The sequence below is a fragment of the Vombatus ursinus genome, unplaced genomic scaffold (assembly GCF_900497805.2).
Source record: "Vombatus ursinus unplaced genomic scaffold, bare-nosed wombat genome assembly UNPS02014786.1, whole genome shotgun sequence".
Taxonomy (NCBI): Eukaryota; Metazoa; Chordata; class Mammalia; order Diprotodontia; family Vombatidae; genus Vombatus; species Vombatus ursinus.
In genome coordinates this window covers 50,238,742-50,263,653 of record NW_020954564.1, presented here as the reverse complement: position 1 = coordinate 50,263,653, position 24,912 = coordinate 50,238,742, and the positions used below count along the sequence as shown (strand labels likewise).

General features: G+C 39.2%; 1 protein-coding gene across 5 annotated transcripts in view; it reads right to left on the bottom strand.

Annotated features, from left to right (window-relative positions):
- Window positions 1-24,912, bottom strand: part of LOC114047106 (ras-specific guanine nucleotide-releasing factor RalGPS1) — a 490,091-nt gene that overhangs the window by 394,479 nt on the left and 70,700 nt on the right. For all 5 annotated transcript variants that reach the window (XM_027867842.1, XM_027867839.1, XM_027867838.1 and 2 more), the window contains exon 4: window positions 7,133-7,216. In XM_027867842.1, coding sequence (XP_027723643.1) covers window positions 7,133-7,216 — 84 coding nt within the window. The remainder of the gene's footprint in view (window positions 1-7,132; window positions 7,217-24,912) is intronic.

Here is a 24,912-nt window from a genome sequence, read left to right as displayed (position 1 = left end):
TATATGTGTGTGTGTGTGTGAGTGTGTGTGTATGCATGTACATGTACATATACACACATATGTATATGTGAGTACTTACATTTATATGTATATACATACACATACATATATACATACATACATACACACACACACACACACACACACACACACACTCACACACATAATTACAAAAGCAAGTTCCAGGCAGAAACCAAAGACCAGTCAATAGTTATGTAAATGTCATGGTCTCATCTTCCTGAGTTCAAATCTGGCCTTAAATACTTTCTAGCTGTGTGACCCTGGGCAAGTCACCTAACCCTGTTTGCCTCACTTTCTTCATCTATAAAATGAACAGGAGAAGGAAATGGCAAACCACTCCAGTATGTTGGCCAAGAAAACCCCAAACAGGGTCACAAAGAGTAGGACACGGGGCAGCTAGGTGGCACAGTGGAGAGAGCACTGGCCTTGAAGTCAGGAGGACCTGAGTTCAAATTCGGCCTCAGATCAAACGCTTGACACTTACTAGCTGGGTCACCCTGGGCAAGTCATTTAACCCCAATTGCCTAAAAAACAAAACAAAACAAAACAAAACAAAACAAACAAACAAAAAAAGAGTAGGACATGACTGAAACGATGGAGCAACAATAACAACAACGTGGTTTTAGATTGCTTAGATTTTGTTGTTCTATGAAACTGATACCCAACAAATTTTAAAATAAATTTTTACTGATGTCTTTTGTTTTCAGACCACCTACATTTCCTATTGTATTTCTGCTTCTCCCAGAAAGCCATCCTTTATAACAACGCATAAAAAGTAGGGAAAAAAACAGTTCAGTAAAACTAGACATATCAGTCTGATTATCTTTGGGGTCTCATACCCATAGAGACTATCTCTGAAAAGAAAAGAGAAGGGAGGTGTTATCTTACATTTCTTCTTTGGAGCCACACTTGTTCAATATAATTTCCCAACATTCATTTTTGGACATTTAATTTGTATTATTTTTCCATTTACATTGTTGTAAAAACTGAATTTTTTTTGGTTCAGATTACCTTGCACCAGTTCACATTAGATTTCCCATACTTCTCTGTATTCATTTTTTCATATGAAGCATTAATATTCCATTATAATATTGTATCACAATTTGTTTAGCTATTCCCTGGCCAATGGACATCTATTTTGTTTCTAATTCTTTGCTATTTAAAAAGGTGTTACATATAGATATGCAAATCTTGTCTTATCTCCTTAGTGTATATGCTGAGCACTGGGATCTCTGTGTCAAAAGGAATGGACATTTAAGTCACTTTCCTTGCATAATTTCAATTTTTTTCCAGGACAGTCTGATCACTTCATAGCTCCACAATCAATGCTTTAGTGTTCTCACCTTTCCACAAGCTTTCCCCATTGACTACTTCCATCTTTGGTCATCTTTGCTAATTTTCCGGCTATAAGGTGAAAACAAGAGTAATTTTGATTTGCATCTCTCTTATGATTAGTAACTTGGAGTTTTCCTTCTTCTGATTGTAATGATTTGCTATGGTCCTTTGAGCACATATTTATTGGGAATTGGCTATACCCAGAATTTTAAATATCACATTGAATCTTGCCCAAAGTTCTTAAATTCCTTATCTAATAATGAAGACAAAAGCCTAGATTGGGACTCTCTCAGAAGATTTAAGTTCGAGATTTTGCTCTGTGATTTATGACTATGATTAGGTAAGTCGCTGAATTTCTTTGGGCCTCAGTTTCCTCCTGTGTAAAATAAAGGGATCATAATGTAAATGATAAGAACAATCATATAAAACTATATACTGAATAATTATAATGACCAGCCTTGGCCCTGGAGAAGAGATGAAGCAATATACACCCTTTGTTTTAGAGGTTGGTGTACTATGGGTGTATAATGTTACATATACTGTCACACAAAGCTGATGCTTAAATGACTCAAAATTTGGTCTTCTTAGATTTACATGACCCTGCTCTATGACCCTATTCAAAACACTTAAACTTCAAGGGTCTCAGTCTTCTCATCTATAAAATAGAGAGGTTGGAGATGATTCAATTCAAATAACATTTGTGAAATGCCTGCTTTGTTTAAGACACTATGCTAGGCCCTACAGATATACGCACAAAAACAACATTTCTCTCTTCCTCTTCTTCCTTCACACATTCTCCTAGACAAAGGGTTTTTAACCTGAGGCTAGTCTACAGACCTTTAAGAATTTAGATATATTTCAACTTGGATGGGGAAAAAATTACACCTTTATTTTCACTAACCTCTAAATGAAATTTAGCATTTCCTTCAATTATGAATGCAAGGCAACAAAACATGATTTTGAGAAGGGTTCCTAGGCTTCACTTGACTGCCAAAGGGACCCAGGACACAAAAGAGGTTACAAATTCCTGGACTAAAGTAATTCTAAATATTCTAACAATGCTGACCTTCTAGGACTGTAGGCCATTCAAGCTACCATATAATGCAATTTCATTGCTCTCAGTACTGAAATGATGTCATTTTTCAACAAGAACCATAAAGTAGAATCTCGGAGCTGAAGGACACCTCAGAAGTTATCTACATATACCTGAATTGGGATTACCTCTACAGCAACCCTGACAAATGGTCATCTAGAATACCTCCAGTGGTAAGGTAGCTAAGTGACACAGTGGAAGGACAGTGGGCCTGGAATCAGGAAGATCTGAGTTCAAATTTGACCTCAGATACTTATTATCTGTGACACAATGGGCAAATCAATTAACCTCTGTCTGCTTCAGTTTCCTCACCTGTAAAATGGAGATAATAATAGCATCTACCTCCCAGGGTTGTTGTGAGGGTTAAACATTTCTAGCATAGTGACTAGCACATAGGTGCCTAATAAATTGCTTATTTAAAATATATATATTTATGTATACATATATGTAAATATAAATATATGTATATATAAAAGTATACATGTAAATGTGTGTACACATACATATATGCATACACATATATGTGGTTATCCTTGGGAGGTAGTGTTTCATGTACACATATATATACAAATATATACACATGCATATACACGTGTATATATATAATACACAACATACTTAAGCATACACGTGTGTGTGTGTGTGTGTGTGTGTGTGTGTGTGTGTGTATGGAACTCATTACCTCCCAAGGACAGCCATTTATATTCTGGACAGTTGTAATTGTTAATTTGTTCCTTATCTTGACTAAGCTTCACCTCTCTACAAATTTCTATTCCTTGCTTTTAATTTTGCTCTCTAAAGACAAGTCAAATAATCTTAATCCAGCTTCTGCATGAGACAGAGTTCAATCAGATCTTTTCTTCTACAGGGTAAATATTCCCAAGTACTTCAACTTGTCTTTCAATGACTTGGCCTCCAATCCTATCAATATCCTGGTGACCTTCTCCCCTCTCCCTGGTTGCCCTAGTCTCTTTGCTTAATATTTATTCAGTACATACTTGTATCTGTACTTGTCTTCCTTGTTAGGATATAAGCTCCTTTACTGGATAGATCTCTCTCTCAAAGACCAAGCCTTGAACCCAAATCACTCTGGAGCTCATAGATTGGACAACAAGAGGTCCCTGCCCAAGTACCACTTAACGGTTATTTTTTTGGATACTCCAGGCTCAGAGTGAATGTAAATTGTAACTGTTTCTCTTCTGGCCAGCAACCCTGAGGGTTTTTCCCTCCCAGTTTAATTTTTTTTATTAAGGGGGCCATCCCTTGACTCACTTCTTTTTTTCTTTTGCAAGATTATATTTATTTGTTTTTTACATTAAACATTTATTAATTTATTTATTTTTAGTTTTCAACATTCAGTTCCATGAGATTTTGAATTCCAAATTTTCTCCCCATCTCATCCCTCCCCCCACCCCAAGATGGCATGCATTCTGAATACCTCTTTCCCTAATCTGCCCTCCCTTCTATCACCACCTCCCCTTCTCTTATCCCCTTCCCCTTCTACTTTCTTGTAGGGCAGGATAGATTTCTATACCCCATTGCCTGTATATCTTACTTCCCAGTTGCATGTAAAAACAATTTTTAACATTTGTTTTTAAAACTTTGAGTTCCAAATTTTCTCTCTTCCTCCCTACCCACCTACCCTCATTGAGAAGGCAAGCAACTCGATATAGGTTATACATGTGTAGTCATACAAAACACTTCCATAGTAGTCATATTGTGAAAAACTAAATATATTTCCCTTTATCCTATCTCGCCCCACCCCCTTTATTCTATTCTCTCTTTTCACACTGTCCCTCCCCAGAAGTGTTTGCTTCTGATTCTTGACTCACTTCTTTAAAAAGGCCTATTCACTGAATGGGTGTTGCTTCACTTAAAGTGAGAACCTGAAAAGACCTTAGCTTAAAAGGGCCAGCGTCTTCCATTGCATCTTGAGCTACCTCCAGTAACCCTGATGAATATCTGGCCATTAGACCCAGATGGCTCTAGAGAAGAAAGTGAGGCTGGTGACCTTGCACAGTCCTCCCTCACTCAAAACAAAGTCAACTGCAAGTCACGACATCATCTCCTGGACATTATCATGGTCCTCTTTGAGAACAAAGGACAAACACAAGCTCCTTGAAAGGAGGGCTTGTTTTACTCTTCGCACCAGCATCCTCAGCACGCAGCACAGTGCTGGCCATGTAATAGGGGCTTACTAAATGCTTATTGGTTGATTAGGGTTATCAATATTTGAAGGACCCACAGATGAACACAATGTTTCAGGGATTGTCTGCTAGAATGTAGCCAAGACGGTGCCTCTCTTGTTCTATCAGCATTACCTCTTTCAATGCAGCCCCAGTGCCAATTACTGATAATAGATTTCTCTGCTGACTTAGACTGACCTCGTAGTATACTAGCCCTTCTCTCAAAGTTCTTTTTTCACATAAACTACTGTCTAGCTACTCCTTCCTCATCCTACACTTGTACAGATGACTTTTTTGAATCCTTCTGTAGGACTTTACACTTATACCTATTAAGTTTCACTTTGCTAGAGTCATCTCTTTGTTCTAGCCTGTTAAAATCTTTTGGAATTTCAGTTCTGTCGTCTGACATGTCAGGTATTCCTCCCAGATTTGATTCAGATTTACTATGAAATAAATTAAATGAATATTTCATTCTTTCAAAGAAATAAATCTATGTCAGAATTGGACTGGACTTTAATATGTTTTATAAGCAGTTTCTATAACAAAGATATTGTTGATGCTATAAAACAAGGAGGGGTCATGACCAGCATGCTAGCATCACGGTATCCTGAATGGAGACAAAACTGTTATCCTACAAATGCCACCATTCTCAGTTACACTGTGTCCTCCCTGGCTCCATGGTGGTTTACCCCGGCTTCCACTGCTAAGAATTCCTATTTCTGCCTCTTGTCTGGCCTTTGGATTGGATTATCTTGTGAACTCTGGTTTGACTCAGCATGTTTATTCTCTCAGCTACCACAGCTACTCTCCTCTGGAGCCCTGTTGACTAGAGCCTAAGCACTAGCTCCTAACTGGCCCCATCCCCTCCTAAGGCACCAGGGATTCCATATCCTAATGTGCCATCCATACTTGCTTATAGAATGAATACTGATTATAACACTGTGCATCTGTTCAAAAAAGAAACTCTCATTGACTTTACCCAAAAAAGCCGGCATCTTGGTGTAATGCTGACAGCAGCACAATCTGTGACTGCTCTGCTGTGCAGCTGGCCAGAGGCGGTGAATGGCTTGGCATTAAGTCAAATAACTTTCTTAAAAATAAGGCAAATCCCCTTAGAATTTGCAGCAATTTTGCACATCTGTTTGTTTGTTGCTGTTAAAGCCAAACTTGGTTGAAAGGGAAGAAAAAGCATGTTAAAAGAGGGATAAAAGACTTCTGAGCCACTCTAGGTGGATTTCTTTTGATAACAGGTCTAACTAACCTAGCCCTTCTCTCTCCATCACACTGAGGACAGAGAGCAGCTTTAATCTCTGGAGTACCAGCCCACAACAATTAATTGGTTACATGGATCTTGTACGGTATCCTTAAGACTACAGAGCAACACAGACTGAGCAAGAATGATCTCCAGGGTTAGGCATTTCCTACTGCTAATGAGCAGCTGGAGAGGCTGAGGGCCCTCGGGGAAGCCAACACTTAGGAACTCAGCTGGTTGGTCATACAGAATGTCTGAGGGTAAGGTCACCACCCTGGTTATAATCTCTGAAAACAAAAGGAAAGAAATGCAATAGTAATAACAATGTCTAACATTCATATTCAAAGTACTTTACATACATTAACTCATTTGAGCCTCACGACCTGGGGAGGGTCATTGTTAACCTCATTTTACAGATGAAACAACTAAGGATCCAAGAGCCTATGCAGGGTCATACAGCTGGTAAGAGACTAAGGCAGGATTTGAACCCACATTTTTCGGTCTCCATGTCCAGCATTCTCTGTCTACCACACTTTGCTGGGAAAAGACCTACACGCACAGCAGTATGGGTAGGCATTGCTAAGTCTACATGGTATCAGGTTTGGGCCATTGGACTACAGAGTCACCTCCCAGAAGTTGACTGAGTTCAAGTTGACTGACCATTGTTTTCATCCATATTTTCATCCATCCCTTTGTGACATCAAATGCAGCCTCAGTAGATAGCTTAATAAATTGCTACGACCAATAAAATGCAGCTCCAAAAGACCAATCTTCTTGTGATGAGCCTCTCCAAATAGCTGGACTGGTCCTCAGATGCCAGTCAAATGGTTTATCTTTATCCCACACTTGAAACCTTTCCACCTGGGGAGGTCTTGCCAGAACTTCTGTTCTCATAGGCAGAGCCTCCAGGATCACTTCTGTGCCATCAGAAGGCATCAGAGCAGGACTCACAGGTAAAGGTGAAGAAAGGCCTATATGGTCTTAAGTAGTCAGTAAACTCCTGAGCTTCAGTTTCTTCAACTTGAAAATAAAAGCATTCGATTGGCTTTTTAAGGTCCCTTCCAGCACTAACTCCTATGGTCTTAATAAACCAGCAATCTATTTCCCATCATGCCAAGGTCAGAATCTATTTTTCTAGTAGCACTGGAACAAAGCAGCAGATACCAAAAGGAAACCACTGATGAGGACAGAGCTGAGTCAGCAAATAAATTCTGGGCAAGCAGGAAATGGCATTCTATTCCTTACCTGATTAAACCTCCTGGTAAAGGCCACAATATTAGGGGCGAGGCTATGTTTCTCTTTCTTGCTCCATCCACAGCTGGCTAATTCCTAGAAAACAAAGAGATAAGTTCATCCACTGAATTCATTCACATAAATTTAAAACTTCCAAGGAGCATTTAACCTTTAATCCAGGCTTGTTGCTGAATGTCTCAGTCAATGATTTCATACGTGGGATGAAGAGGGCTGCTAAATCTTGATAATTGCTAAGTCTTTAAAAATGAATGATAAAGAAGGAGTGATCCCTTTTATTTGGAGGACAAGGTGGGTTATATCATCACAGGTCACTCCTTTCAGAAGCCACTTTCAATTCAACTAACATTTATTTGATGCCTAATTTGTGCTGGGTCCTATGCCTGGCACTGGGGATATAATGAGATCTGCAATGAAGATCTCAACCCACTGCCTATTTATCCTGTGAAAGTCACTATTCCTTCTAAAACAAAAAGGGAAGAGGTAGGGCTATTGCTCAATGGTCACTACTCCAGAGTTCCCAGCCTCTGAAGGGATTCTGCCCCAACTTTGAAGTGATCAGAGGACCAGGGGTCTATGGGAGGTGTTTCCCCAGTGGCACCTGCACAGCTGGTGCTGTGAATGTCCAAGCAGAAATTAGGTTGTTATTGCTCTTAGTGGTCAACATCCATCTCATGAGGGAGAAGACTGAGAATTTGCTCAGTAGAATGAAAGGAGAGGGGAGAGAGTATGTTTGCAGTAAGAGAATATACTGGAGATAAGCCATGCTATTGGCCCCTGTGGAGGGGAGGGTATGACTCATCTTCTCATCATTCAATCAATCACACACACCTTGGAATCAGGCTGTAGCCCCCTATTTGGAAACCATTGCTCCATGCTATCAAACTTGGGAGAGTTATGTTGGCAACTTCCTTTTTCTTCTTTTCAGGTTAAATCCCTTTTGATTAGATTTGCAAGACTTCAGGCAAATAAATTTTTGTTTGCTCTTGGGATATGATTTTGGAAAGATGCTTCATTCAAAAGGAAGAGAGGATAGTTACGGGGACGGGGGAGCATTGTATATTAAGAAGACATTTTTGTGAAGAAACCCAGTAACCCAATGGGGGAAACACAGTGGAAAGTGTTCAAATAAAGTGCAACAGAAGTAGAAACAGCAAGAATATTATTAACAGAGTGCAGTTTAGGTCATGTGGACAGAAAGAAGAAATAAATGAGGACTTCAGCAGATAGACTCTAAACCTAACATTTACGCATGACATATTAGTATTGGGGAACTTCAAATTATCCAGACACCAGTTGGAACTCACTATCTGTCCAAAATAGAGCCCCTAAGAAATTATTGTCTTGACTTAATAATGGTTTCATTATTTAAAAGTTGGAAGAACCAATAAAGGGGAGCTATTTTTCAGGATCTGATTCTCACCAACAGGGAGGAATTGGCTTCTGAAATAGAAATGATGGGAACCTTGGTGGGAAGTGACTACTCCATTTTAGACTGGTGATAGTGAAAGAAAAAAAAGATCCCAATTAAGAAGGTATTCTAAATTTTTTGAAAGATTTCAAAAAGTTCAGAGAAAGAATAGGTAGGATTCCATGGGCTAAAATTCTAGAGGGGATGGCAAGCTCTCAGGATTGAAATGCTAATAACCAAAAGAAAACATTTCCAATGAAGAGGAAAGGTTGGGGGGAGGGTTGTTTAAAAAAATCAATGCGGATGCAAAAGTGACTCGTTGTTTAGATTTTTAACATACATATGTTATCGATCACAATCACAACATTAGATAACTTGGCTTAACTGTTTTCACAGAATGTATTTTGTAGGGGCTTTATTTGGATGTTTCCTGGCAACTGGTTGATGTGCCAAAAAACAATTTCACCAATAAATCAAAAAGAAATAAAAATAAAGATAGGAAGGAAAGAGAAAAAAGGGAAGGAAAGGAAGGCAAGAGAGAGAAGAAGGAAGGGAGAAAGTGGAAGCAAGGTTAACAGGATAATTACAAGAGAATACTGTAGCATAGTCTTGAAAGAATAATTACATACATTCATAAAATTGTACAAGAATAATGCCAAGAAACCATTATTCAGAATGAGATAAAGCTAGCAAGGAATGTTAAGGAGTTTAAGCTACATTAGGGAACAGAGAAAGATCCGAGAAGGGATAGATCCATAGCTCAGAGTGGACATGACAATAATAATGGATTTCATAGAGAGAAAGTGTAGCTGCTCAATTTATCCTCTGCCAAAGAGAATCATATTTGAATCAGAAAGCCAAAACAAAACTGTATAAAAGAGAATTGAAATTCAAGAAAGGCATGGAGATATTTAGCTGCCCTTGATGAGTTCATATCACCAGGCACAGACAAACTATATTCCAGAGGATTGAAATAATTGATGTACATGACTGCTGAACATTGTCAGTGATCTTTGAAAGATCACAGGGGACATATGAGATGCTGCAGAGAAAATCTGAATTCATCAAGGATAGGTCATGCCAGGCAAGCCTCAGTTTCTTTTTTGACAAGGTAATTAGGCTGGTAGGTCAGGAAACAAAATTTATAGTTAACCTGGATTTTAGCAAGACATTTGACAATCTCTCATGTACTTTTTATGGATAAGAAAGATGTGAACTAAGTAATAGAACAATTAAAGGGACTCAGAGTGGATTTAAAATTGGATCCAAAGAGAGTCATTAATGGCTCAATGTCAACTTGGAAGATAGTCTCTAGTGGAGTGCCCCAGAGATCTATACTTGGCCCTGTACTGTTTAACATTTTTATCAATAAATTTGAACAAAGACATAAATGGGAGGCTTATAAAATTTGCAGATGACAGAGATAGCTAACACATTAGATGACAGACTCATGATCCAAAAGGATCTCAATAGGTTAAAATATTTGGCCAAATCCCAACTACAAGATGAAATTTAATAGGGATAAATATAAAGTCTTAAACTTTAATTCAATAAGCCAATTTCACAAGTACAAGATGAGTGAGGTGTGGTTTGATAACAGATCTTCTGAAAAGAATCTGGGAGATTCAGTAGACTACAAATTCAAAATAAGTAAACACCATGATATAGCAACTGAAAAACTAATGTTATCTTGTTCAGTCATTTTTCAGTCATGTCCCACTCTTCCTGACCCCATATGGGTCTTCTTGGCAAAGATACTGAAGTGCTGTGCCATGTCCTTCTCCAGCTCATTTTACAGATGAGGACACTGAGGCAAATAGTGATTTGTCCAGTATCACACAGCTATTAAGGGTCTGTGGCCAGATTTTAAGTAAGGTCTTTCTGACTTCCAGGGTGGGATTCTATCCACGTCTTAGGCTTCATTAATATATGGATAGTGTCAAAAATTAAGAAGGTGATAGCTTCACTGTATTTGCTGCCCTCGTCAAATAACATGTGGAATCCTATGTTCAATTCTGGGCCTCACATTTTAGGAAGGACATTGAGAAGCTAAAATTTGTCTAGAAGAGGGCAACCAGGATTGAGAAGGGCCAAGTTCATGCCATATGAGAATTAATTGAAGAAGATGTTTTGCCCTAGTTTACAGAAGAGAAGACCTATGGTTAATAGCATAGCTATCTTCAATTATTTGAAGAGATGCTATGTGGAAGAAGGATGAGTCTTATTCTGCTTGGCCCTATAGGGCAGAATTAGCAGTAATGGATGGAAACTGCAGAGAAAAAGATTTAGGCTTGACATAAGGAAAAACTTCCAAGGAGAGCTGTCTAAATACAAAATGGGCAGCCTTGGAAGGAAATGGATACCCCTTCTCTAGAAGCCTTAATTTTCATAGATGCTGAATGGCCCCTGGTTTGTGATATTGTAGTGGTATTCTTGGTATGGTATGAGTTGGATTAAATGGTTTCTTAAGTCCCTCTCAACAATATGATTATTTGATTCTGATGTTGGGTATTTGGTTTACCATAGAAGCAGCTTTAAGCCAATGTCTTCCTTTGTCCAAATCACTAAAATGAGAGAGCTGCCAGCCAGAAGTTCTTCATAAAAGACTTCATAGGCTAAAGAAATAAAATGGTGCTCAGCTAATAGCCTCTCACAAAGAGGAACCTAGGAGATGTAGTCCGGGGTCCTGGAACTTAGGATTTTAGATTGTATGATTTATTTACATATTTTAAAATAAGTTTATTGATGTATTTATTTTTATATCCATCATTTCCAGATACTCCACAAATAACTCAACAATAAGCTCAATTTCGTAATTAAAGAAACATGGTTAAACAAAACCAACCAATACCATGCCCACATCTGAAAGTGTAGGCAAAATTCTCCACTTAAGGTCCCCCATGTCTCTAATGAGAAAAGATATCTTGTGTCCAGCCCTAATTTCTCTCCTAAAATTCAGTCTTGTTTCTCCATCTGCCTATTAAACATCTTAAACTGGATGTCCCTTAGACATCTTAAACTCAACATTCCCCAACCCAAACTAATTATCTTCTTCCTGCAACTCTTTTCTCTTCCTAAATTGCCTATTACTGTCGAGGGTACCACCATCCTCCCAGTTATCCAGGTTCACAACCTAGATGTCATTCGTGACCTCTCACTCTCTTTAACCTCCCATATTCAATAATTTGTCAAACCTTGTCATTTCTACTTTTGTAACATCTCTCCTATTCCAGTCTTACTGCAATTCACTCCCCTCTATGTACTCTTTGATTCAATGACATCACCCTCCTTACTCTTCCTTGCACATGATGCCCTATCTCCCAACTTCTTTTCAATGGCTGCCCTCCATGTCTGGAATGCTCTCTGTCCTCTTCCTTGCCCCCTAGCTTTCCTGGATTCCTTTAGGTCTCAGCTTAAGCCTCACTTTCTGAAGCCTTTCCCAGAGTTCTTTCATCTTAGTACCTTCTCTCTAAGACTACTCACAGTCATCTTGTATGTATGTATGTGTGTATATATATATATATATATATGTACATATATACATATATATTATTCATACAGAGTTGATTTCATATTGTCTTCCACATTAGACTCCCACATGAGATTCTTGAGAGCAGGGACTGTTTTTTGCCTCAAGCCTGTAGAACAGTGCCTGGTATATTGTAGGTCCTTAATAAATGATAGTTGAATGACTGACTGTCCTCCTGGACCAAGATTGATTATTACAATTACACAAAACTTGGTTTCCTTTTAGTCCATTAAAGAACAATATGCCAACTCAAAATCATTCATCTGGCCAGGACATTTCACAGTAACACTGAAGAATACTAATTTCCTTGTTCCACCTCCTTTCCTATTTTTCTCTCTTTTAGCCTTGAATAATCACTCACATTTTACCTTCCTCACAGCAACTCCTGTGAAGTAAGCAGTGCAAGAATTATTCCCATTTTACAGATGATGAAACTGAGCCTCAGGTAGAAGAAGTGATTTCCCAATGGCCATACAGCTTGTAAGAGTCAGAGCCAGGACTTGAAACCAGATCTTCTGATCCTAAATCTGGTGCCCTTCCTACTATCGCCAACTCCTTAGAATGGAAAACGTTAGAACACACAACACAGAATGTCAGACTTGGAAGGAACCTTTTAGAATAGAGGACATAGAATGTCAGCTCTGTGGAAAAAAACGAGGGTTTTTAGTGGACCACAAGCTCAATGGTAGTCAATAGTGTGATACAGCAATTAAAAAAGCTAATTCCTATCTATCTTACCCTACAGGCAAATAAGGGGGGAAGTAGACAAGAGCGCAGGGGGTTGATAGAGGGGAGGGCAGATTGGGAGAGAGGATAATCAAAAGCAAACACTTCTGAGGAGGGACAGGGTCAGTAGAGAGAACAGAATAAATGGGGGGTAGGATAGGATGAAGGGAAATACACTTAGTTTTTCACAACAGGACTACTATGGAAGTGTTTCACATGACTACACATCTATAACCTGTATTGAGATGCTTGCCTTTTCAATGACGGTGGGTGGGGAGGCAGGAAGGGAGAAAATTTGTAACCCGAAGTTTTAAAAACACATGTTAAAAATAAAAAAAATAAATAAAATAAAGCTAATTCCTTCTTAGGCTGCATTAATAAAAGCACAGCACCCAGAACAAAGATGGCAGAAGTCCTGCTGTCCTCTGCCTGGGTCAGTTCAGTAACCACATCTGAGTTACTGAGTCCAGTTGTGGGCAGCTTCATTAAAAAGGTCACCAATAAGCTAGAAAGTATCTGAGAAACCATCGAAAATGGACTGGTTGAAGGAACTAGGGATGTTTAATAAGTCAATAAACCAAGAAACGCTGATTATAAACAATCAATAAACACTTAATAGAATTCAGTGCCTACTATGTGATAGGCACTGTGCAAAGCACTGAAGAAATAAAGAGGCAAAAGACAATCGCTTCCTGCAGGGAGCTTACAATTTAATGGTATTTTAATATTTAATCTGGAAAAGGGCAGTTAGGTGGCACAGTGTATAGAGCACTAGGCTTAGAATTAGGATGACTCATCCTCTTCAGATCAAATCCAGCCTCAGACATAGCTGTGCAACCTTGAGCAAGTCACTTAATCCTGGTTGCCTCAATTTCCTCATCTGTAAAATGAGCTGAAGAAGGAAATGACAAACAAATCTAGTATCTTTGCCAAGAAAACTCTGAAATGAAATCATGAAGAGTCAGACACAACTGAAATGACTGAACAACTGAAGAGCAGAAGAATTAGAGACAATGATTGTTGTCTTCAAATATTTGAAGGGCTGACATTGGACATGTTTTACTTGGTCCTGGGGCGGGGGGGCAGGATGAAAAGCTTTGGGTAGAAGGTGCAGAGAGCAGATTATGCCTCAGTATGAAGGGAAAAAAATCCAACAGAGCTGTCTGAAAGTAGAATGGGCTACTCTGAAAGGAAGTCATTCCTCTATCACTGAAAGTATTAAAGCAATATCCATTAGTCAGGGACATGGTAGAGAAGAGTCCCATTCAGGTAAGGATTGAACGAGATGATATCTGAGGTCCTTTTCAACACTGGCAGTCCATAAACATAAAATGTTATCATACTGAATATAGAACATATATGACAGCTAGCTGGTGTGGTGACAAGAGTTCTGGACTTGTCAGGAAGATCTGAATTCAAACCCTGCCTCAGATACTTACTAGGTATATGACTGAGGAAGTCACTTAACTCTTTTAGCCTCAGTTACCTTTTCTGCAAAATGGGGATAATAATAGCACCTAACTCCCAGGGTTGTTATGAGATGGTTTATGTAAAGCACTTTGCAAATCTGAAACCATTCTGGCAACTATGAGAATAATGAAGCTGAAAAGGGTCCTTTGACATCATCTAGTTCAACCTATAACTTTCTTTTATTGGCTATTAAAGAAACAGGCAGATTGTGAGCTCCTTATAATCAGAGTTTATGTGACATCTATCTAACAAAATGCCTTCCATACACTAGGTGCTTGATTAATGTTTGTTAAATTGAATTGGATTGAGTCTCCAGATTGTACCATTCACTGAAAATCTTTCCAACTACAACAGAAGCATACAGGAAATGGTTACAGAATAAGGTGACTTAGAGAGCAAATGGAACCCAATGCTGGCTTCCAACATAAATCTCTAGTAGGAACAGACCACTGCCTTCCTTCTATTACAAAGGATTGCTTTGGTCCCCACCTTTCATGGCCACCCACCCCAGTGTCTCAGAAGGGCCATTCCTGGGGTGGCTAGTTCCATTCCAGCAGGATGTCCTCGAGAATGCTGCTCCAATTTTTCCCAGTGAGTGGGAAGAAAAGAGCACCCGGGAGACTTTCCATCTGGAAAGGAAATATTTTTCAATGTGTTCTTTGCTGAGAGTTTTCCCTGATGAACAATACATGGAAGGAATAGGTGGACTGAAGATTGATATGGGGAAGTTATATAAATGCCCCAGGAAATGAACAGGCTACGGGCGTTAGGTATGAACCTTGCCATTATTCTACTAAGGCAAACTGTGTGAATAGGCTTCATGTGGATCTTGAAGGGTGGGCAGGCAGTATTCTAATGAATGGTAAAAGGGGGATGGTGGTATTCGAGGCCAGTGTCTCTTAGATGCCAGAGGAAAGAACTTGCATAGGGGAAGGCAAACAGATGGACATGACTCCATACAAAGGCAGGCTACATGGCAGTGGGAGAGAAATGAGAGTAGTTGAAAGTAAAAGATGTCCTGGTGCCCATGTTGGAGAAGTTATGGATCATGGGATCACAGGATTTAGATTTGAAGGTAATGAAGAGATCATTTAATCCAACTTCTTCTTTTCACATATGAGGAAACTGAGGCCCAAAGAGAATTGATCTAGGATCTTAAGATTAAGAGCTGAAGGTGACCTTAGAGATCACCTAGTCAAACTCTCTTGTTTTACATTTGAAGAGCTTGACACTCACAGGGGTAAAGCCCAGAGCGATACCGGTGCTAGGTGAGTCAGGAGTTAAAGCCAGGGCCCCTGACTCCACACCTGCTTTTGCATTCTTGAAAGGCTATCTGGAGGAGGATAAACATCCATCAGTTTTGCGGCTTTGAGGAAGAAAGAAGGAAGGCGTCACCATAGATGATGAGGAAGGTGACTTTGATAAAGATACTTAGAAAGGGGTTTTTAACTCATGTTGTATCATGGGCCCATTTGACAGGCTGATTAAAATGATGTCCCCTTCTTAGAATAATGTCTTAAGTAGATAAAATGAAATACATAGGATTACAAAAAGAAGGAGTTACATGGAAATAGCTATAAAATATATTTTGAAAACAAGTTCACAGACCTTGAGTTAAAAACCTCTGGAATAGACAAAAGGAAGAAACAGAGGAAGGGAAGATAAAAAGCTAGAGATGACCAACTTCCAGTCAAAAAATAAACAACAAGGATGGAATGTCAAATACAGAACCAATATTTCATTCCTCAATCCATTTAGCAAATGTTTACTGAGCCTCTCCTAGGACTGCGTAACTATTAAATAACTCCCATTTCCATAGTATGCTTATAATAAGATAGTATTTACATAGCACTTAGCATAGTTTTTTGCAAAGCATTTTACAAATACTGTCTCATTTGATCCTCACAACAACCCTAGGGGATAGATGCCATTATTAACCTCATTTTACACACGAGGAAACTGTGGCAAACAAAAGGTAAGTGACTTTCCCAGGATCACAGAGCTAGTAAATGTCTGAGGTTGCATTTGAACTCAGATCTTTCTGATACCAGGTTCCAGCACTCTATCCACCACACCATCTACAAAGCACTTTCCTCACCACAATCGTGTAAGAGATGCCAAATGATTATATTACCGAGGCATAGAGAGAGGGGAAGTGCCCACAAGTATCAGAGCTGCAATGGAAACCTAGGGGTAGAATAAAGCACTGGACTCCATGTCAAGAATACCTGGGTGCGAATCCTGTCTCAGACACCTGCTAGCCTTGGAACCTTGATTAAGGCATTTCACATCTGAAGATAACAATAGCACCTTCCTCACAGGTTTGGCATGAGGATCAATGATACAATGCACGAAAAACACTTTGCAAACCTTTTAGCATTTTATGAACGTAAGAGATAATGATGATGACGCTGCTGCCACCAATGAGGGCAATGATGAGTCATTTCTTCACTACCCAGGTGCCCTTATTCAAGTCATTTCCTTCTATCAAAAGCAGTTTCCTCAACTATAAATTGCAGGGATTGAACTAGATCAGTGCTTCTCAGACTTTTTGGTCTCAGGACCCCTTTACAATCATAAAAATTATTAAGGATATTTTGTTTTTGTGGGTCATATCTATGGTGTCCCTTTCTTTGAATAAGTGTATCAAATGGCATACATAGGATTGCAAAGACAAGTAGTTACATGGAAATAGTTATAGAAATATTTTTTTTAAAAACAAGTTCACAGACCTCACAGATACTTCCCATATTGGAAATTCAAAAAAACAACATTATCATAAAAATAGTTTTGACCTTGTGGACCCCCTGAAAAGGCCTCGGGGACCACTTGGAAGCCCTCGACCACTCTTTGAGAGTCTGTGAACTGGATGGTCACTAAGAAGTCCTCCAGAGCTAAATGTTAAGTTTTATTGAATACCAGCTGACAACATCTATTGAGTGGAAAAGAAGATGTCTGCTCAGGTATGGGTTAATGAAGAAGCCCTGCTATCTCTGAGATTCCCACGAGTCTGGTACCAGCTGTACAGTGGGTAAGGTACTAGAGATAGTCATCCTAACAGAAAGTGATGAGGCCTGATGCTAAAGGAGTCTGGGGAGGGGACCTTCAATGGCCTAGAAAAGTCGAGGAAGGCCTCAAGAAGTTGCCATGTTGAACTGATGTTGAGTGAAGTGAGCAGAACCAGGAGAACATTGTACACAATAACAGCAACATTGGGCAATGATCAACTCTGATAGACTTAGGTCTTCTCAGCCATACAATGATCTAAGACTATTCCAAAGGACTCATGATAGAAAATGCTATTCACATCCAGAGAAAGAATCATGGAGTCTGAATGCAGACTGAAGCATACTATTTTCTTTTTTTTCTCATGGTTTTTCCCTTTTGTTCTGATTCTTCTTCCACAACATGACTAATGTGGAAATATGTTTAATATGATTGTACATGTATAGTCTATATCAAATTGTTTGTCATCTTGGGGAGGGGGGTGAGAAAAAAATTTGGAACTCAAAATCTTATAAAAGTGAATGTTGAAAACTACTTTTACATATAATTGTAAAAAATAAAATACTATTAAGTGGTGAAAAAAAGAAGTTGCCATGTTGGCAACTCTGCCCTTTTGGGGGGAGGGGGAGGGTAGGAATCAAGCTGGACCTTGATAGAAAGAGAGAAACCAAATCTGTGAAGAATCAACGTCAGTTTGGCCAACAAGCTTTCCAAGTTGGGGGAAACAGTGTGAAGAAAGGTTTTGAACAACAAACAATAATGATGATGATGATGATGATAACGGCTGAAACATATAGCACCTTAAGGTTACAAATCATTGTATATCTATGCTTGCCTTTGGATCACACAACAACCCTATGAGGTAATTACTACAGGTATATGGGGAAACTAGGTGGCACAGTGGATAAAGCACTGGCTCTGGAGTTAGGAGGACCTGAGTTCAAATCTGGCCTCAGATACTTACTAGCTGTGAGACTCTAGGAAAGTCACTTGACCCTGATTGCTTCCAAAAAACAAAAACAAACAAATAACAACAAAAAAAAAAACAACAAAATTACCACAGGCATGCTTAGCCTTTCCTGACTCTCCCAAACACTAGTACCCTCCCTCTCAAATGCTCTTGTTTTCTACCGCTTAGCATTTATTTGTATCTGTTCTCTTCATATGTATGCCCTGTATACTTAAATGTGTTCTTCTTGTCTCCCCAGTTAGAACATAAGCCCTTCGCCTGCAGGGATTGTTCCGTGCTTTGTACCTGTACGCATCCTCCACATGTGGCACGTTTCTTGGCAATACTTGTTGAATGATTATTTTCCCCATTTCACAGATGAGGAAATGGGAAGTCATGGAAGTTGAGGGACTTGTCCACAGTCACATGGCCAATGCATGTCAGAGGCAGGATTGAAACCCAGCTCTGTCTTGGCTACAATTTCAGAATTCTTTTAAGAACATCTTCATGCTATAGATGGGAGGAAGTGGAGAGCCACTGACCATTAATCTGGCAGTAAATGAGTGACAGACTGAGGGAGGAGAGGCTGAAGGCGGGAGGCAAGGCTGAAGGCAGGAGGCTGCTACAATAGCCAAGAATAATATGATGGGAATTTGTGACATTGAAAATAGGAAGAAAAAGACAAAGGCGAGGAAGAGATATTTTGAAAGAAAGATCCTTAGGAGTTGGTGGCAGACAATGGGGGATGAGAGGGAGGGAACCACAATGTGTAACTGCGAAGAAACAGAGTTAAGTCTTTAACAAACTAAAACATCCATCTAAACCCTGTTTTCTAGTTCAAAGTGGTCATCCTGGGAAGTCATATAGTCAGTCAATGAGCATTTATTAAGCACCCTACTATGTGCCAGGGCCTATAAGTGCATAGTATACAAAGAAAGGCAAAAAAAAAGTCCCTGCTGGCAAGGAGCTCACAATCTAAGTGGAGAGAGAGCGTGCAAACCACTAAGTTCAAAAAAGCCACAAAAAAGACAGGATAAACTGGAAGATAATCAAGAGAGGAGGCACTAACTAGGGTTAAGAAGGAATAACAAAGGCTTCTTATCCACTCATTCCCAAAACATTAGCCACCAACCCATGCCCCACTAACAACACATTTGTGTCTTTTAACAATAAAGACTCCCGTTTCTCTAGAATTTTAAAGGAGAAAAAGCACTTTCCTCACAACAGCCCTGCAAGGTAAGTAGCACAATTATTACTCCCATTTTGCAGATGAAGAAACTGAGGCTTGATGTGGTCGAGTGACTTGCACAGGGCCACACATTTCCTTGTTAAAGGATTTGAACCAACACCTCCTGACTCCAAATCCAGAGCTATGTTTGCTGACCTCATACTGATTCTTCTGTGATTGCTAATAAATCCTATAAATCCTGCAATACTTTCTTCGAAATACTCTCCATGTTGGCAACTCTGTCCCTTTTTGATAAAGATTGGACAGTCATATGATTCTTGGAATTCATTTTTAAAAGCCATTTAGAGCCAAATCTGGGGAATCAGGAGGACAGTCAGTCTGGGCCACACTTTTGGAAGTCCCCAGACAAAGTTTGGGAAAGTAATGGGGCAGCTAAGTGGGTAAACTGCTGGGCCACAGTCAGGAAGGCCTAGTACAAATCTGGCCCCATATGCTTACCAGCTGTGTGACCCTAAGCAAGTCACTTAACCTCTGTCTGCCTCAATTTTCTCATCTGTAAAACGGAGATAGTAATAGCAACCACTTCCCAGAGTTGTCATGAGGATCAAATGAGATATTATCTGGTACATAGTTTGCTTAATAAATGCTTAATCCTTTCCCCTTCCCTAATGAAAATGATTTTTTTGTTTGGCTTATTCATGGATTCTGAGGCAGTTTCTAAAAATGTCTAGAGCAGCAGCTGTGGTGCAATATCACTGGCCTTGGGTCTAAATTCCAGTTCTTTACTATAATAGTCATCTGACTTGAGACAAATGACTTCCTCTCTTGGATCCGCAGTCTTCTCATCTGTACAATGGGGATGATGATCCCTGTACTTCCTACCTCTAACAACCCCTAAGATTGTTGTGAGAAACAAAGAAGATAACTTATGTTAGATGCTTTTTAAGCTCTAAAGTATAATGCACATGGAAATTATTATTCAAGAACTATTTCTCAAACCCGGAAAGACTTACATAAACTGATGCAAAGTGAAGTGAGTAAAACCAGGAGAACACTGTACACAGTAACAATATTGTATGATGAAAAACTCTGAATGACTTAGCTACTCTCAGCAATACAATGATCCAAGACAGTCCTAAAGGACTCATGATGAAATATGCTCTCTGCCTCCAGAGAAAGAACTGATATTGTCTAAATACAGACTGAAACATACTGTTTTTCTTTCTTACATTGTTTTTTGTTCAAGTCTTTTTGTACAAAATGAATAATATGGAAATGTTTTACACAATTGCACATGTATAATCTATATTGGATTGCTTACTTTCTCAGGGAGAGAGAGGAAAGAGAGGAAAGGAGAAAGGGATAGAATTTGGAACTCAAAATTTAAAAAATAGAATGTAAAATTTATTTTAGCACATAACAGGGTAAAAATAAAATATTATTTTTGAAAGAACTATTTCTCATCAATTTGTTTCAAAAATACTCTTGTTCCTTTATATGATGACATTGCTCACATACTGCATGGCTTTCAGTATTCATCCTTCTCTCCAATCTGTCAGGAGATAGCCGCCATCCTACTTTCCAAAGCTAACCCCTGTTCTTGTCCCAGATCCTACCTGTTATCAACTCCCTAGGGTCCTCATTAATACATTTCTATCCTTCTCCTGCATACCCTTTTGCCTTTGGTCTCCCTCTTTTGAAAAAACCTCTAGCTACCATTCTATTTCTCTCCTTCCTTTCATAGCCAAAGTTCTCCAACAACTCATTTCCTCGGTCTCTGTTTTTTTTATCACAGAATTTAGAAATGGAAACAGACCTTAGTGATCCTCTAGTCCAACCTCCTCATTTTTTAGAAGAGGAAACTGAGACTCGGAAAAGCTAGGTAATTGGCCCAAGGTTATGCAGAATCTAAGGCTTTTCCATTACACCCCAGATGGGGCAAAGCCAGGATTCAAACCTACGTCTTCTGAATCCAAAGTTTAGTATCCGTTATTTATACACTACTACATCTCTCACTCATTAATAACCCTTTGCTATCTGGTTTCTATCCCTCTCTCTACTAAAACTATACTTTCAAAGCTGACAAAGATCTGCTTTGAATTATAGAATCCAATTACTTCATTCTCCCCAAACTCTCTGCACCCCCTGCCAGTGCTGACTCCCTCCCTCTTTGAACTCTCCTCCTCTGGCTTCCTTGTTTTACACATATTACTGATTTATCTCCTACCTTTCTGAACCTTTCCACTATCCCCTTCACTCTATTCCTCTACCTAACCACAGGCACACCCCAAAGGCTCAGACATACTAAATCAATAATATACAAAAGACAAACATGGCGGGCTTATCAAATCTATGGATGACAAACAGCTCAGAGGGATAATTTAAATGATGTATTACAGAAACTGGGGCAGCTAGGTGGTACAGTGGATAAAGTGCTAGGTCTGGAGTCAGGAAGACTGAATTCAAATCCAGCCTCAAACACTTTCTAGCTATGTGACCCTGGGCAAGTTACTTAACACCATTTGCCTCTGTTTTCTCATCGATAAAATGAGCTACAGAAGGAAATGACAAACACTTGAGTATCTTCACTGAGAAAACTCCAAATGAGGTCATGAAAAGTCTGAACAACAACAGAGAAGTGACTAACATCCAGACATTTTTAATTCAGGTTCAATGTTGGGATGAAATGAGGCTCTTGGAAGTCATTGAACTTTAACATAGGAGGTTTACTTTGCCATAACAGCAAGGATATGCACCAAGGAAACAACAGCACTTTGCTCCTCTGGCTGTTAGATGAGCAGAAAGCTGCACCAGGGAAGCCAGGAACAATCAGGTCCTGGGGACAGTGTCGTCTTCTTTTTGTTAAAGCCTTTGCCATGTTGTGGGGAAAGAAGCTGGGTCAGAGAAATGCTAGTTCTATCACACTATCATCATGAGGAAGATTTTAGTGGAGGAAGGTGATCTTGGGCTGTTAATAGCAATAAATTATCCAGAAGGAGAGTGATGATAGCACACTATAATCTACCCATAGAAACCACATCTGGAGTATTATGTTCAGTTACAGAACTGAAGTGTCACTTTGTAAGGGATAAATGGGAACATATCCAGAGAGGAGCAAATAGGATTTGGAGGAAATAAGAAATTGTCATATGAATAAAAGTTGAAGGAACTAGGGATGTTCAGATTGGAGAAGAGAAGCTCAACTGGAACATGACAGTTGTCTTCAGATATTTACAGGGCTGAACTGGCTCATTCCAGTAGGTGAGGAAATAGAAATAGATGCTAAGATCCCTTCATGTAGTAATGAACCATTACAGGGAGGTTGATTTTGACTTAACATAAGGAATAACTTCCAAACAATTAGTGCTATCAGCTGTTGAATTATTATCCTAAATCTCAAATTCAACATGTTCAAAACAGGAATTCTGGAGTGGCAGAGCCAACAAAAGGTCAGGGTGATACATTTTTCCAGTCCAAGACAACCTGGGTGATCAGTAGGGGAGGTCTGTGACACAGAACGGGGGTTGCCACGAAGCCCAACCAAAGGCAGCACCAGCTGTGGGCCCTGGAGGTGGCCGTGACAGCAGCAACAGCAGCTTTGGGAGCTCTCAACTCAGAGACAGGAAGGGGCTCTGAGAACTTGTCCAAAAGAGACTGGATACAGGACTGGGAGCTTTTTTGCAACTCCACTGCCCATATGTAGTTCTAGGTCACAGTTCTAGGATGGAGAGTAGGGCTTGTGGTCAGTCACAAGGGAACAAGGGACCTGGTCCCCATACCAAGGCCAAGATGAGCAGTAGCACTTATGATTGCAGGGAAGCAGGGGCTCTTCCTGGGTAAAGACCGCATTACAGACAAGGAGAGCAGCAATCATACTTCTCCCTGGATCAAATCATCTTGGAAAGATTGATAATTTGCAGACTAGGTCTAAAAACAGCAGCATGAAAAAGCCTAATGCTTGGGAAAGTGCTCCTCCAATCCCAGATGAGCAAAGCCCAACTGTAATGTAAATTTCAAAGTCAAGAAATAGGCTGGGAAAATGAGCAAACAACAACAATAACAACAAACCTTGACCATAAAAAGCTACTACAGTGGCAGGGAAGACCAAGACACAAAGTCAGAGGAAGAAAACAACATGAACACAACCACAAGCAAAGCCTCAAAGAAAAATGCAATTGGACACAAGCCCAACAAGAATTCCTGAAAGAGTTAAAGAGCTAAGAGTGCTAGAAGGAAAAGTGGGAAGAGAAATGAGAATGATGCAAGAAAATTATGAAAAGAGAATTAAGAGCTTAGTAAATGAAGCACAAAAATTGAAGAAATCAACACCTTAAAAATAGATTGGCCAAATGATAAAAGAGGCACAAGAAATTCACAGAAGAAAAGAACTCCTTAAAAAGCAGAATAAGCCAAATGGAAAAGGATATACAAAAGTTCATAGAAGAAAATCATCCCTTAAAAATTAGAATTGTGCAAGTAAAAGCTAATGACTCCATGAGACATCAAGAAACAATAAAATAAAGTCAAAAGAATGGGAAAAATTATCTCACATAAAAGCGATGTGGAAGAAAGAACTTACAGTGATGGGGAAATGGGGGTGGTGGTAGGCAATACTTTAACCTCATTCTCATCAGAATTGATTCAAAAGGGAATATATATGTATACATACACACATATGTATGTATGTATATATATATACATATGTGTGTGTATGTATACATATATATATATATATATATCTACACACACTCAATTGGGTATAGAAATCTGTCTTACCCAACAGGAAAATAGGAGGGGAAGAGGATAAGAGAAAGGAATGATCATAACTGTGAATGTGAAGGGTATGAACACACCCATGAAACTGAAGCAGATAGTGGAATGAATTAGAAACCAGAATCCAACAATATGTTGTTTACAAGAGACACACTTGAAACAGAAAGACACACACAGTTAAAATAATGGCTGGAGGTGAATCTATTATTTTTCAGCTGAAGTTAAAAAAAAGGCTGGAGTAGCAGTCATGATCTCAGACAAAGCAAAAGCAAAGATAGACTTAATTAAAAGAGATAATCAGGGAAACTACATTTTGCTAAAAGGTGCCACAGATGCTGAAGTAATATGAAAAAAATATACAGCAAATTTCTCCAATAAAGGCATTATTTCTCAAATATATAGGAAACTGGGTCAAACTTATAAAATTAAGAGCCATTCCCAACTGACAAATGATCAAGGTATATGAACAAGCAGTTTTCAGAAGAAATAAAAGTTATCTATAGTCATATAGAAAAATGGTTTAGAGGCAGCTAGGTGATGCAGTGGATGGAGCACTGGCTCTGGAGTCAGGAGGACCTGAGTTCAAATCCAGCCTCAGATGCTTGATCACTTGATACTTACCAGATATGTGACTCTGAGCAGGTCACTTAACCCCAACTGCCTTGCCAAAAAAGAAGAAAGAAAGAAAGAAAGAAAGAAAGAAAGAAAGAAAGAAAGAAAG